This window comes from Vicia villosa, linkage group LG1, assembly GCF_029867415.1.
Source record: "Vicia villosa cultivar HV-30 ecotype Madison, WI linkage group LG1, Vvil1.0, whole genome shotgun sequence".
Classification (NCBI taxonomy): domain Eukaryota; kingdom Viridiplantae; phylum Streptophyta; class Magnoliopsida; order Fabales; family Fabaceae; genus Vicia; species Vicia villosa.
The window spans coordinates 179786216-179800725 of NC_081180.1; the positions used below are offsets into that span (position 1 = coordinate 179786216).

A 14510-nucleotide genomic window follows, 5' to 3' on the forward strand; every position below is an offset into this window, starting at 1 on the left:
TCTCTTCTGCATTGGAAAAGGGACTGAAGTTAATATCTCAAGCATTCTATTTCAACATTTGAAAACAAATATTGAAGAATCACGAGATGAAGAACGCAAGAAGTTTCCAGACTTCAACAAGAATGGTATTCCTTTTGCCAGAATGATTTCAGACATTCTGATAGAAAGTGACATGTTGGAACCTCTGAGGACTGTTGGAATGCCCAGGTTCTTTGGTGTAATTCAAGGACACGTTCTGAATGCTTTTGACCTACAAAGGATGTGTCTGATTGAGAAGGTAACTTCTGTTCCAAGAATATTTCCAGATATTCTGACAAGAAGAATTCCTGTGGAAGGTTTTGCTTCCTTGTTCAAAGAAGAGCTTGACAAGGCTGTTAAAGGTTATTTGAAGGCTTCTGTCAAAGTTCAATCTTCTGTTGATCCTGCATGGATTCGAGGAAGAGTTATGCCTTCTCTGGCCGAGTTGCAGAAGAAGGAACAGAAGAAGAAAGAAGCAAGATTGAAGAGAAAAGCTTCAGAAGAAGAAGAAGCTAAGCAAGCTAAGAAGCAGAAGATCTTTTATGATCCTTACAAAGTAAATTCCAAAGAATTTCAACAGAAGCGCATCAGGGATTCTTTCCGTGCTTTAAGAGCTGCTAGTTCCTCTCAGAAAAAGCCTCCTCCTTCTGAATCTCAAAATCCCCTCACCATCCCAAACAGTATCCAACCACCTCCTTCTACTCTTATCCTCAATCCCCAACCATTAAATGCCATTCCCCCAACACCTTCTAATATTCAATCTTCATCTACCCTCACCACATAATCTCCACATTCTTTAACCCATTCTTTACCATCGAGAGGATCCAACCCTTATTCTCTTCTTTACCCTGACTATTGCTTCACCTTTAACCCTCCTGAACCCACCATTCCTATTGACTTTGCTTTGTTCAATTTAAAGTTCAGAAATAGGATGGAAATTCTGAGAGCTGCTCATGACTCCAAGCTGGATCATGTTGCTACTCGAGGCTTATGGAATCGCTTTAGAAAGGATTTTCAGAATGATGCACTGAACATCCAGAGGCGATGTGTTGCTGAAGCATCTGGATCTTCTGGTTACTGCTTGGATCTTGATGATGGCAAGTACTATCATCCAATCAGAAATTGGAGATCTCTTGAGGAGAAGAAGTTCATTGATGAGTTGGAAGATGAACCATGCCTAACAATGGTTGTATGGAAGCCTCAATATCCGGTTCTGACTGGAGATTTTCAATGGCTATTCAACTGGCTAAGGATGAATCCTTCTGAGGAAGCACCAGATATGGTCATTCCTGAAGTTGTCTACCCTTCAGAAGTTGCTGCTCCCATTCCTCCAAAGAATCTGGCTGAGATTCTTCAAGCTTTGGAGAATGAAGATTCTGTGATCCCTGATCCAGAATATGCTGAAGATGTTTCTGAATCAGATTCTGATGTTGAGATGGAAGATGCTGAGAATCATCCTGCTGAGGAAGTTCCTGTTCAGGAAAATCAAGCTGATGTTCTCACATTGGATGCTGCTGCTGGTAATGCTATCCCTCTGAATGATAGCTGTGCATATTCTTCTGCTGAACCCTCTGTTCTGGTGAACGCTATCAAGGCTCTTCAACAGAATCAAGATGTTCTAGCTTCTCGCTTGGATAAGCATGATGAAGCACATGAGGAGTTCAGAACCTTCATGAAGAAACAGACTGAAAGCACTGCTGGGATTCACGACCTTCTGGCCAAGATAGTTTCCAAACTAGGCTAGTTGTAGTCTTTTGGTCTTAGTTGTCTCTTTGTTCTTGCATCTGTTTTCTCTGCATCTCCTTCTGTATCTTCAGATAATTTTTCTGATGAAATCAATGAATATTATCTTCTTCTCTCATATTGTTTGTTTATCATCTGAATCTTTTATGCTTTTTGATGTTATGACAAAAAGGGGGAGAAAATGTGATAAATGACTTGATTAATTATATCAGTTGCTGGGAGTAAGTCTCCACATTTCTAATAGAATTTGCAAGTTTGATGTCTTTGAGATTTTTGCAGGATTGAAGACATTCTGAAAAAGCTCAACATGAGAAGCAAAGACATGGGGAAAAGCAATTCTATATAGAAACATGCTCATGGAATCTGAAGCAAGCTTAGCGCTGTGAAGCTTCAAGATCAGAAGCAAGAAGGAAGAATGTTTTGATATTCTCGTAGCAGAATATGCTCTAACACATTCTTATTTCTTATATGTTCTGATGCATTTTTATGTGTTCTGATACATACTATATGCTCTGATACATATCTTATGTTCTGATTCATTCATGCTCTGACTTTTGTCGTTTAGTTTGTTCTGAAACATTTCAGGATGTAGAGATGCTCTGATGATGCTCTGGTACATTCAACAATGTTCTGATACAATCTAGCATGCAATGATTCAAGAAGAAATTCAAAGCTCTGAAGCTGTCCTATGGAAGCAAGAAGCAGAAGCTCTGAGTATTCTGAAGTTCTAAGCATATGTGATCGTCTCAACTGAAATGGAAAATACCAAAAGAAGTCCTTTATCTATAAATTTCTTCCAGTATTTATTTCAGGGGGAGATTATTCATCTCAGGGGGAGATTGTTAATCTTAGGGGGAGACATATTCACACACTATGTTTATATGCTTATGCTATAACTGTGTAATTGTCTTTAGCCGTCTGATATTCTGATTGCAAATTCATATCATTTATATATGTTTTTGTCATCATCAAAAAGGGGGAGATTGTTAGAACAAGATTTGTTCTGATCAATATTCTTAGTTTTGATGATAACAATGTATATGAATTTTGCTTGAGATAATGTGGTACTCTAATCCTATGCAATTTCCATTTCAGGAAATATATAAAGAGTATGCACAAAATCAGCGCAAGAAGCACTGACTCAGAAGGTTCAAGTATGCAAAATCAGAACATGCTCTCGCAAGACATCAGAAGATGGTCAAGCAGAATCAGAACATGGTCTATTGAAGCATCAGAAGAACTTGAGATCAGAAGCAAAAGCACTAAAGTTCTCATGGTATCACGCTAGAAGCACTTCAAGGTCATAAGACAAGAAGATGCTCTGCACCAAGCTGCTATGACTCTGATATATTCAAACATTGTATCTACAAAGATCAGATCAGAAGCAAGTACAAGATGGCAGGCTACGCTGACTGACAAAAGGAACGTTAGAAGCTATTAAAGGCAACGTCAGTTAAAGCAGGAAAAGCAAGGCTCGAGGTAGTTGACAAAAGAGTGAAACATTAAATGCAATGCTGTACGGATCACGCAACGCATTAAATTCTCCCAACGGTCATCTTCTCAAACGCCTATAAATAGAAGTTCTGATGAGAAGCTGAATACAACACTTTGCGCAAACATACAGAAACGCTGTCAAATTCAAAAGCTCTCAAACTTCATCTTCAACCTCACTTCATTACTGTTGTAATATTTTAGTGAGATTAAGCTTAAACTTTACGAGAAATATCACAGTTGTGATTATAGCTTTTCAAGAAGCATTGTATAACTCTTGTAAGAATTTGTTTACATTCATTTGTAAAGAACTAGAGGAGATCAAGTTGTGATCAGATTCTCTAGAAAGTCTTAGAGGGTATCTAAGCATTTTGTTCCTAGAGTGATCAGGTTGTGATCAGAATACTCTAGAAGACTTAGAGGGTATCTAAGTGGAAAACCATTGTAATCTTGTGTGATTAGTGGATTAAATCCTCAGGTGAGGTAAATCACTCTAAAGGGGTGGACTGGAGTAGTTTCGTTAACAACGAACCAGGATAAACATATAGTGTTCATTGTTTTTATCTTAAGAGTTTTTAAAGTCACACTTATTTAAACCCCCCCTTTCTAAGTGTTTTTCTATCCTTCACAGTTCACCCCATTTGAAGTCAAGAACGACAAAGATTTAGCGGTGTTGTGGACAACTTTCGACCAATTTTCTTCGAAGGGTCCGAACGAGTTGGATGCAAAACTTCAAAGATCGGGGGCCGACGTTATCAAAATGTTGACTCATCCTCACCTACCCGTGTTTAACAATATGTAACTTTAATTTTATGTTATGTGATGTTTGTAATTTCCATGTTTTATAATAAATCGAAGCGTTGTTGTTTGTTTCATTGTTTCTGCATCAGAGAATATTTCAGAAGTACATATCCGAATTCTTCCAAGGGGGGTGAATTCGGAGATGCACTTTCGAAAACACATTTTTTCTGAAAAATAACTTTATTTCGGATGTGCATCTCCGAAATCACCTTTTTTTTAAAAAAAAAAGGTGTTTCAGAAGTGCATCTCCAAAACCATTTTTTTTCATAAAAAGTTAACTTCTGAATGTATTTCTGAAATATAGGGACATTCTGGAAAATTCGCCGCGGGTGACAAACAAGAATAGGAGGTATATAAAGAAATTTCCTATTTTTAAACCCCTTGATATTTTTGTTTTTTATGGGGCTTAAGTAACGGCTCAAGATTAGATTTATACATAACTAAGTATTTTAAAAAAACACAAAAAATGTTTTAAAATAATATATTTCATATGCAAAAAAAAAATATTGACTTTATTTTTTTTCAAAAAATAAAAAACTCAATTTTTTTATCGAAATATAAAAAAAAATCATTTTTTTCCAAAAAATAAAAAAATTGATTTTTTTCGAAAATATGAAAAGTCAATTTTTTTTTTTGAAAATAAGAAAATTTAAGTTTTCCGAAAAAATTCGATTTTTTTACAACAAATAAAGAAGGCAATTTTTTCCAATAATAAAAAAGTTAATTTTTTATCGAAAAATAAAAAATTTGATTTTTCCGAAAAATAAAAAAGTCAAATTTCCGCAAAATATGAAAAGTCAATTTTTTTCAAAAATAAAATTTTTGATTTTTTAGAAAAATAAAAATAAGTCGATATTTTTTTGAAAACAAATAAATAGGCTTTTTCCCAAAATAAAAAATTCGAGTTTTTTCAAAAAAAAAGACGATACTTTCAAAAATAAGAAAATTTGTTTTCTTTTTCTCAAAAATAAAATGTCGATTTTTGTCGATAAATAAAAAACTAGTTTTTTTCTAAAAAAAATAAATTAACTTTTTATGAAAATAAAAATATTGATTTTTGTAAAAATAATAAAAGTCAATATTTTAGAAATTAAAAAAAAAAGATTTTTTCAAAAATAAAAAATTTGTTTTTTTTCAAAAATTAAAAAAATTGAATATTTTTTTTCCAAGAAATTATTTTATAAGTAGGATTTTTTTTAAAATTGAAACAAAAATTTTGTGAAAAAGTTGGAGTCTTCAAAACCCTACTTTAACTCTAAGAGCTGTTAGTTTACAAAGCCTGCTTATTTTGTACTCATTTATTTTTATAATTTTAGGCCCCATATATTTTAGGACCTTAAAAGTTAGGCTCAAATCCCCTAAATAGATATGTGTGACAACTCACAACCATTTCATGCATGTACATTTGCTTCAATTTAAATTATTTTTTGTATTGTTGTTTCTTGTGTATAACAGTTTTAACCTTTTGGTTTGTCCAATATCTCCTACAAGCACCACTGCGGGAAAGACATTGTCAACCAGAAACATCTATACTGGGAGTATCTTCCTAAAATGGTTATGTATGATAAATTCAATCGTGTGTTCAGGGTGATGTCATAATCGAAAATGATGTTAGATCTATACATATTGAAGACACTGCTAAAGATAAAGATGACAAAGATGATAAAGATGATGATGATACATAGCTTGAAGACAATGATGATAGAGTAGGGAATGAAACAAATATCAAAATCAAATATCATAATTAATATTCCATAACAACAATTTTCCAAATCAATACAAGGAGTCAATTTGACACAATTCATGACATCATGAAAAACCTCACAACAATTACATAGGTAATTTAGGCCCCTACATACCATACATATATTCCATCTTAATTTTCAATGCTTCCCTAGAGCCAAAGCAGACATCACAATCAACACAACCAAAACAACCACAGCAACAAAACTTGATACAACAGCTCCACTTGTTTGTGCACAAAAATCTCCAAACTGATTGCATATGGCAAGCCAGTTTGTGTCCTGGTTTCCATTGTGTGCCAAGTAAACTATGGAAGCAGCTGAAGCACCACTAGAAGTGGCCAGAGTAAGAAACACCTAAAATTTCACAAACACATGCTTAGAACTCATAACAACAACGATGCAATCTGATAAATATAAATTCTTACAGTGTCTAGGATAATCAAGAAAAGCCTTGGACCAGTTGCATGGGGTCGAATAATCGCAACGATGGAAAATGGTAGGGATAGGACTAAGTAGCCAGCTACTATAGCCATTGATATAACAAAAAACCTGTATATTTTACAAGTATTAGTTCATGAGTTAGTGTTTTGAAAAGTGTAATACAGAAAGTAAAGTTTTGAATGCATGCTACATACTGAAAGGTGGTAAAGCTATCATAGCTAGCTTCAAACTGGAAGAATTGAGTGAAGAAAGGGAGAGTCTGATCACTCATTCCCATCGAGGCGGCAGCGCCGAGAGCCGCTGCAACGGCACCTAACCTTAGAATGAAATCCATTATGGCTATACCTTTTTTCCATCCTCCTGGCCTTGCTTGCGCTCCAAGTAAAATAGTTTTTCCCTTAGTGTTGCTTGACTCTGGCACATCAATGGTTGTTGACATTTTTGGCTTTGAAAATTAGAAAAACTTGAAAGAGATATTTTTATAAGAATATGTATATGAGATATATTTGTAATGTGAATATGGAAATTGATTGATTGTTGAAGCTTATATAGAGATGAAGAATGGTAAGCATGCATTTGTATAACATAAGATAAGTAAAGTAAAGTCAAGGTGAGTAGTTATATGATGTATATATACCATTTCCACTACATGAGTAATTTTTTATGAATAAGAAAGTAGTATGAGAGAAGAGTTTGATTAAGCTTTGTTCTTTCATTAGTTTTATTGGAAAAAGGGCAATGGTTGACAATGTTTAGAGGGATATATATTGGATTAAATTTGCATGAATTGTGTAGTGGTTGAAATTGTAATTTACCTTATTGAATTCAACTTTAGGCTTTTGAATAATGCAAAGAAACTAGCCTCTTTTATTAATCAGTCAACTAAACCATATGCACCTTCTCCCTAATCCATTAATGCATGTAATTATCATGGATCATCCTAATTATGGTTGTTTTTATACTTCTATCTCTTTTTATTTTTTTCTATTATTTTTTTATGATCGATGATGATCATCAATCCATTTATTTCATTTCTTTCCATTCTCTCCCTTCCTAATTTTTTTTTACTTCCATACTATTGTTTTTGTGAATTAAAATTTTGGATAAGCACTTTTCTTACCAAATTGAAGGAAAGACATTATTTTTCATATTGGTTGTATCTTATTGTTTGACAGGGGTTAATGTTAATTATGACGGAAGAATTCTTACACACAATAAATGTTACAACTTTGATGCTGCAAAGAAGATGAAAACGGTACGATAAAAGTTGTACAAAATATATTCTAAAGCGTGTATTTATATTAAGCTTTAGGTTCGATTCGCCCCCACCAATTTAGACAAATTGGATGCAAATGGGTTAACCGGCGAATCCCCTTCAAGATACTTTGGAAATCTTAATATGAATCACACATTCACATTAAGCATATCGATGAATGATGTTTTACCGAATAAAGTTGTCTCGTTTTTTCTCGTGCACTAGAAAATAAAAGAATGACTTAGATATAATTTTTGGCACTTGAAATATTGTGATTTTTGTATGTTTTTAAGTCTACAAATCATCTTTATTTATAGATAAATCCATACCACTTGGTGAGGGGAAACAACTCTTGGAAAGATTTTGTTCATGAATGGTTACATTGCTTCAATTGTAAAGCATTACACATTTTCCCTAAAAAGTCTTTTTTAACCATTGCAATTTTCCAAATATATTTTGGAAATTTCTCTCACAATATACATGAACCTCTCCTGTTTATGGATTAACCTCCTAATCGGTGCGGTTGGATTACGAACATGATTGATCTATTGAACTGGTGCGGTTTGTAACATCCCAATTTTTCTATTTTATTTAGTTAATAGCAATTTTATTATTAGTATAATTATTTAATTATTATTGTTGTGATAGTTATTTGATTGTGTGTTATTATGCTAATTGGGGTATTCGAATTATTGGAGAATAATGAGATATTATCTGTTGGGCCTAATTAATTGAGAATATAAATAATAAGGATTGAAGGTGTTACTAAGCCCATCTAATTAGAGAAAGATAGTGAGATGGGTTAGGTTTAGCCTCATAACACATTCATTTGGTAAAGAGAAAGAGAGAGCTCAAGAGAAGAGAAAAAGGAGAATAAGAGAGAAAATAAAGGAAGCCATAGAAGAGAAGGATTTAACCTAAGGTAGGGGGAGAATCCTTATTATTGTGGATATGGTATAATATGCTATGGATAATAGTATGCTTAGGTTTTTCATCTCTCAATTTCTCATAATTCATATGTTAGGGTTTGCGTAAATCTATGAGATTTTGTAGATTAGCCATGTTTTATGTTGTTATGATGATAACTCATGAATAGAAAGATGATTAGGAACCTTACATATGTGATTAATTGCTGTTTCGAAGAGTTTTTGTTGGTTAAAACCGAATTTGGAAAGTGCTGTCAAAACTGTTTATTACAAATAACACAGAGGGCGCGTCGCGCGCTTGAGGGCGCTTAGCGCGCTTTTGAAGATAGCGCGAACCATTTTATAGAACCGAGCGCACGTAGCGGGGGGTCTGGACGCGTAGAGCGGCCCTGACATGGAATTTTGTGATTTTTTATTCTTTGACTTGAGTTTCCATGTATTTTAATAATTTAAGATGGATTTTCATGTACTTTAATAATTTATTCAATAATGTTTGGATAGGTTTTGAATAAAAAATGAACTTATACATGAAACTTGTATTTTGGTTATGTATAATGTGAATTTTTGAACTGAGTGGATAACATGAATTGGCTTGTGTGCTATATATTATATGTGATCATTACATGCTATGTGAATGCTTGTTTAGTGATAAATGCGTGTTGTGCAACATTTTGGTGGATAATTCAAACTGTGCGAATTATTGTGATATGCTTGAATAATTAAGGTTGTGTGAAAATCTTATTTTGCATATATTGAGAGTCTTGTTGCACATGCATTCATGGGGAGTTGGAACTCTGGTTGGATTTGATCCTAGTGTAGAAATATAGGCGTGACTTTGTTTCCTTTGTGGATTCAAAAGCGCTGAACTATATGTTCATATTTTGAGGGCTTTGGTCTTATCCGGATCGGAAGCGTGGCTCTGGTTCTTGAGTATGCAATCGGGAGAGGTGAGCTTGATACTCAGAGGATACCACATGCATGAGTCGCATTAAATGCATTTCGAGTCACATTGTTTGCTATGTGATTGTTTGAATTGATGTGTGCTTATGTGATGATTTGGAAATTTGTGTTATGTGCTTTAATTGTGAAACTCATTTAAACTATGAAGAGTGATGGATGATTAAAATATCGTATTCTATATTCATTATTATATTATATATATTCATAATGATTTGAATTCTCACCCTTATGTTTGAATGATGTTCGTTGCGACATCGCGCAGGTTCTGACGAGTAGCGTGCTTGCACGAAGATTTAGCCGAGGAGCTTATCGGTTATTTCATTTTAATTTAGGTAGTGAGTCAATGATCTGATCATGTAACACTAGAGGGTATTCGAACTCATGTTTTGGATGTTTGGATATTGTTATCTTTATTGCATTCGATGTGGTATTTTGGATATATTGTGTTGATGGCTATGTTGCCTATTGTTGGATTCATATGAAATTTAATGGGATGATGATGCTATTATGATTTTGGTAGATGATTATAGTATGGGATATAATCATTGAAATGCTTGAGATTTATTATTCCGTTGCGATATGCAAATTGATGAAACATGAAGTTTTCAAATTGTGTTATAAATATGACCAGGTGCATGTTTGTACGTTTTGCTTTGGTTTTCATTATTATGGAAACTGTAACACCCCATATTTTCTAATTTTAATTTAATCGGAAATTAAATTATTATTTAGAATTATTTAGTATTTTCGTTGAACTAATTGGAGGAATTATGGAATATTGGTCTTTAGGCCAAGTGTGGTATTTAGTAATGAGGGAGTGTTAAGTTGTTGAGTCCATTACTAAATTATGTTATGTTTTCATAAAACAAGGAAATAAGAAGAAATTGAGAAATAGAGGAGGAAAACCTAAGAGGGAGAGAAGAAGAACTCATGGACAAAAACCATTTTCGTATTCATGGTACAACCCTCACAAAATGAGTCATAACTTTCTTCTCGTAGCTCCAAATCAGGTAATTCTTGAAGATTCAGATTCTACACAAAATTTCCTTCAATTTGATATATTAATTCATGTCATGGAAGTTTTTAATGAGGGAGATAAGCGAGTTTGAATATTGGAGATTCTTGCTGAGTTTGAGGAAAGAAGGCTTATGGGTTTGATGGAGAAGAAGGGGAAAAGTCCAAATACTTGGCTTAGGTAAGGGGGACTCTTCCGATTAACATCTATTATCGGGTTATGGATAATAGGATTGATATAGGTATATTATTTCATGTCAATTGAGTCGTATGATAGAGTTTGGGTTTTGGGATGTTTGTTGATAATTATCTGTTTTGATGAATCCCGTGAAATTGGTGTTGTATGATGTTTGATGATGCATAATATATGTTATAGGTGTGTATGATATATGTTGTGTTGCTGTTTTATGGTATTTGATCAACTTGAATCGATTTTGGGTGAGGATGTGTGAAATCACAGGTCTGTCGCAGACCTGAGAATTTGCAGAATCGCACGTCCGCTAAGCGGATGCTGTTCGTTTTTAGAAAATAAAAGGGCTCGCTAAGCGGAGCCAGTCCGCTAAGCGGAGGTCCTAACGTGGTTCGCCTCTGTGATGCTTTGCTTGAAGCGGGGTTATTGGATTTTGATACCATAAGCGCGCAAGTGGTCGCTAAGCGGACCATGTAGTGCAGAAAATTATTAAAACTTTGAAATAACGTATCTTTTGATCCATATATCCGTTTTAAGTTCCATTTCGAGCAGGATGAAGCTTATGAAATATTCTTTGTGTTATAATGATGAAATGAGTAGGAGATCGAATTAATTTTTTTAAAACATGATTTGCTCGTTTTGATGAATGATGTATTGTTGACATATATGATGAAATGTGACAATATAAGATGTGTTTGAAAACATGATTATGTGATGATTATTGAGAACTGTATAATGATGATTGATTTGTTTTGGAAGATGTGAATACATGTATGTTCTTTATGGATGATGATGATGAGGATTGATGCAGATACATGTATGTTCTTAATGATGATGATGATGATGATATGATTGTATTTGAATGATGCTAATGTATATAAACATGCTTGATGATGAGGATGATGATGATGGTTTGAGTATTGGATGATGTTACTCATAGACTTGACGATGGTATAAATATGTTTCATATATGTTTGCATTCATTGATAATCATATGTTCTTAGTGAAGGGCATAATTCCCATTGTGTGGAATTTGTGCTGGCAGGGCCGTATCTTGACGATGTTGGATCGGTCGGTGGGTTATTCCCATTGATGATGTTGGTGCCACATGCATAGTGTCACTTCATTCATATGCATGATTTTATAACATGATTGGATGTTTTCCAGTGTTATGAATATTGAAGATGTGTTGATTGTTGTGATGATGAAACTTGTTTGAATATTTGTATATGATACAATTGGGTGAATAATGTGACTATGATGTGTTATTGTTTATGACTCTATAACATTTGTTAATTTGAATGAGACTCACCCTTACTGTTGACATTTTCAGATTGAGGAGTAGCAGTCTGATTTTAGTGAGGATAGCTGATAGGCTAGTTCATTAGTTCGAGTCGGTGTCATGTTCTGATATTGTAACACTGGGGAAACGCTAGTATAGAGCTTTGATTATAACTCTATTTATTTTTTTTGGACTTATTTTGTGGGATTTTGCATAGATGATGTTATGCTTATCCTTGAAGAATGTTCCGCTGTGTAGAAGCATGATTATGATAATGTTATGATTTGTTCCTAAGTGTAGCATGACAAATGACTTATGATAAATTGGTTTAAATTGAATCGTGGCACCATTGTTTTTATGTTTTACTCTGAATTTTTTATAAAAATGCCGCGGGGTTTATAAGGGTGTTACAGAAACAACATGTGAAGCCCTTTTATTATATGCATGTTATATTACTCTTAGAACGTATGTTATTATTTGGGGTGAAAAGGGGTGTTACACGGTTGAATTACAAACATGATTCGATAACATTTGTTAATTTGAATGAGACTCACCCTTACTGTTGACATTTTCAGATTGAGGAGTAGCGGCCTGATTTTGGTGAGGATAGCTGATAGGATAGTTCATTAGTTCGAGTCGGTGTCATGTTCTGATATTGTAACACTGGGGGAACGCTAGTATAGAGCTTTGATTATAACTCTATTTATTTGTTTTAGACTTATTATGTGGGATTTTGCAGAGATGATGTTATGCTTATCCTTGAAGAATGTTCCACTGTGTAGAAACATGATTATGATAATGTTATGATTTGTTCCTAAGTGTAGCATGACAAATGACTTATGATAAATTGGTTTAAATTGAATTGTGGCACCATTGTTTTTATGTTTTACTCTGAATTTTTTATATAAATGCCGCGGGGTTTAGAAGGGTGTTACAGAAACAACATGTGAAGCCCTTTTATTATATGCATGTTATATTACTCTGAGAACATATGTTATTATTTGGGGTTAGAAAAGGGGTGTTACACGGGTGAATTACAAACATGATTCGATATATTGAACTAATAAAGAGTTAGACCCATTTTAGTTTTATAGGTATAATCCAAAAAAGTTTTAGAGATATGTCAAAATAGAGTGGTAGAGATTGTAATAAATGTATGAAGTAGGGAGAAGTGTATAAAATTCTCAATGTCTATGTTGAAGTGTATAGAATATTTTATAAATGTATGTAGAACTCTTCCTTATGGCTTTAAATATGATAAATGTTATTAGTTATAAATCAAGCAAGTAATCAAGCGTATAAAGCAAATATCCTTTCAAACAATAGAAATTATCATTGTAATAGATGTATGAATCATAATGAAGTGTGTGGAAATCTCTCTCTCTCTCTCTCTCTCTCTCTCTCTCTCTGTGTGTGTGTCTATAATACTCGTTCAATAAATGTATGTAGAACTCTTCCTTATAGCTTTGAATTGGGAAAAACTTATCATTTGTAAACCAAACAAGTAAAAGCAAGTAACAAAGTTTGTAAAGTATTCTCTTAAAGAATAGAAATTATCATTATATCAAATAGTCTCTTCTTCCAATACCTTACAAAATCTCAATACAACTTTTTTCCTTTTTCAACAAAGTGGCATTAGAGCTTAGGCTTTTACAAGATCTCCCTCTAATGGTCATGACAAATAATGAAGCAACATCCTTCCAGGTCCCACTTCTCAATGGAAGTGCTTATGATAATTGATGTATAAAAATGAAGTCTATTCTTGGAGCACGCGATGTCTATGAGGTTATTGAAAAAGGATATAAGGAATCACAAGATGAGGATTCCTTAACTCAAACACATAAGGATATTTGGAAGGATTCAAGGAAGAGAGATAATAGTTTCTTGATAAAACTTTTTATGTTTCATGCACCTTCTAAGAGTGGAGGGTAAACCATGTTTTGTGGATGCATTGATATTTTTTTTTGGTGTTGGAATCCTAGTTTTTATTGTTTTGCTCTAGTTTGGGTGACTTCTTGACGTTTTTTTCCTTTTATCTTCGATTATCGGATGCTGGACTTTGTGATTATCCTTTCATGTAGGGGTAGACAGTGTCTTTAGATTTTTGTTTGTATATATCTTTGTTTTTAAATTCTCCATTTTTTTCAACCTTTTGGTTATTGGGGTACCTCTTGGGTTGTGTTGCATACCTTTCTACTGTTTTACATAATATGCTTAATACCCTTTTTTCGTCTTGTGTCTTGTACTTAGGATTTATTTTGGTCATTTAACATAAAAAGCTCATCTGAGTCCCTTAATTATACAAAATGGACAACGTTAGTCTTTTTTTTGTTGTCAATTTTGTTATTCAAAGTCAATCATTAAGACTATGTGGCACTAACGTGCAAAGTCACATGGCTTGGAAATTATTTTGTAATTGATTTAGCAAGAGGAAAATCTGTCACTAAAATTTATTTCTAGGTTTCGATTGTTGTTCTTTATCTTCCTCCCTAAACCTACAAAAACCAAAATTTTTAAAATGCCTTTAGGTAGGTATTCACAAGTTGTTTTTTGTTGGACAAGTGACTCCAACCGCAATCAAAATTCATGATTCATTTAAAGATAATTACTAAAAGCAAGAGTTTATGTTAGTATAGTTGAAAAT

The 14510-nt window shown here is 33.6% G+C and overlaps 1 protein-coding gene across 1 annotated transcript; it reads right to left on the reverse strand.

Moving 5' to 3' along the window:
* Positions 1–5810: 5810 nt before the first annotated feature.
* Positions 5811–6738, reverse strand: LOC131620828 (casparian strip membrane protein 1). The gene is made up of 3 exons (XM_058892005.1): positions 6434–6738; positions 6224–6347; positions 5811–6152 (listed from the first exon to the last, which is right to left on the reverse strand). The coding sequence occupies exons 1-3, from the start codon at positions 6676–6678 to the stop codon at positions 5937–5939; spliced, it is 585 nt and encodes a 194-aa protein (XP_058747988.1). The 5' UTR covers positions 6679–6738; the 3' UTR covers positions 5811–5936.
* Positions 6739–14510: the final 7772 nt, after the last annotated feature.

Bases quoted from the DNA above. Each gene is read 5' to 3' on its own strand.
- LOC131620828 (XM_058892005.1), bottom strand. From the start codon at position 6,678: ATGTCAACAACCATTGATGTGCCAGAGTCAAGCAACACTAAGGGAAAA. The intron at 6,348-6,433 runs GTATGTAGCATG...TAAAATATACAG, and splicing joins GATAGCTTTACCACCTTTCA to GTTTTTTGTTATATCAATGG. The intron at 6,153-6,223 runs GTAAGAATTTAT...GTGAAATTTTAG, and splicing joins TCTTGATTATCCTAGACACT to GTGTTTCTTACTCTGGCCAC.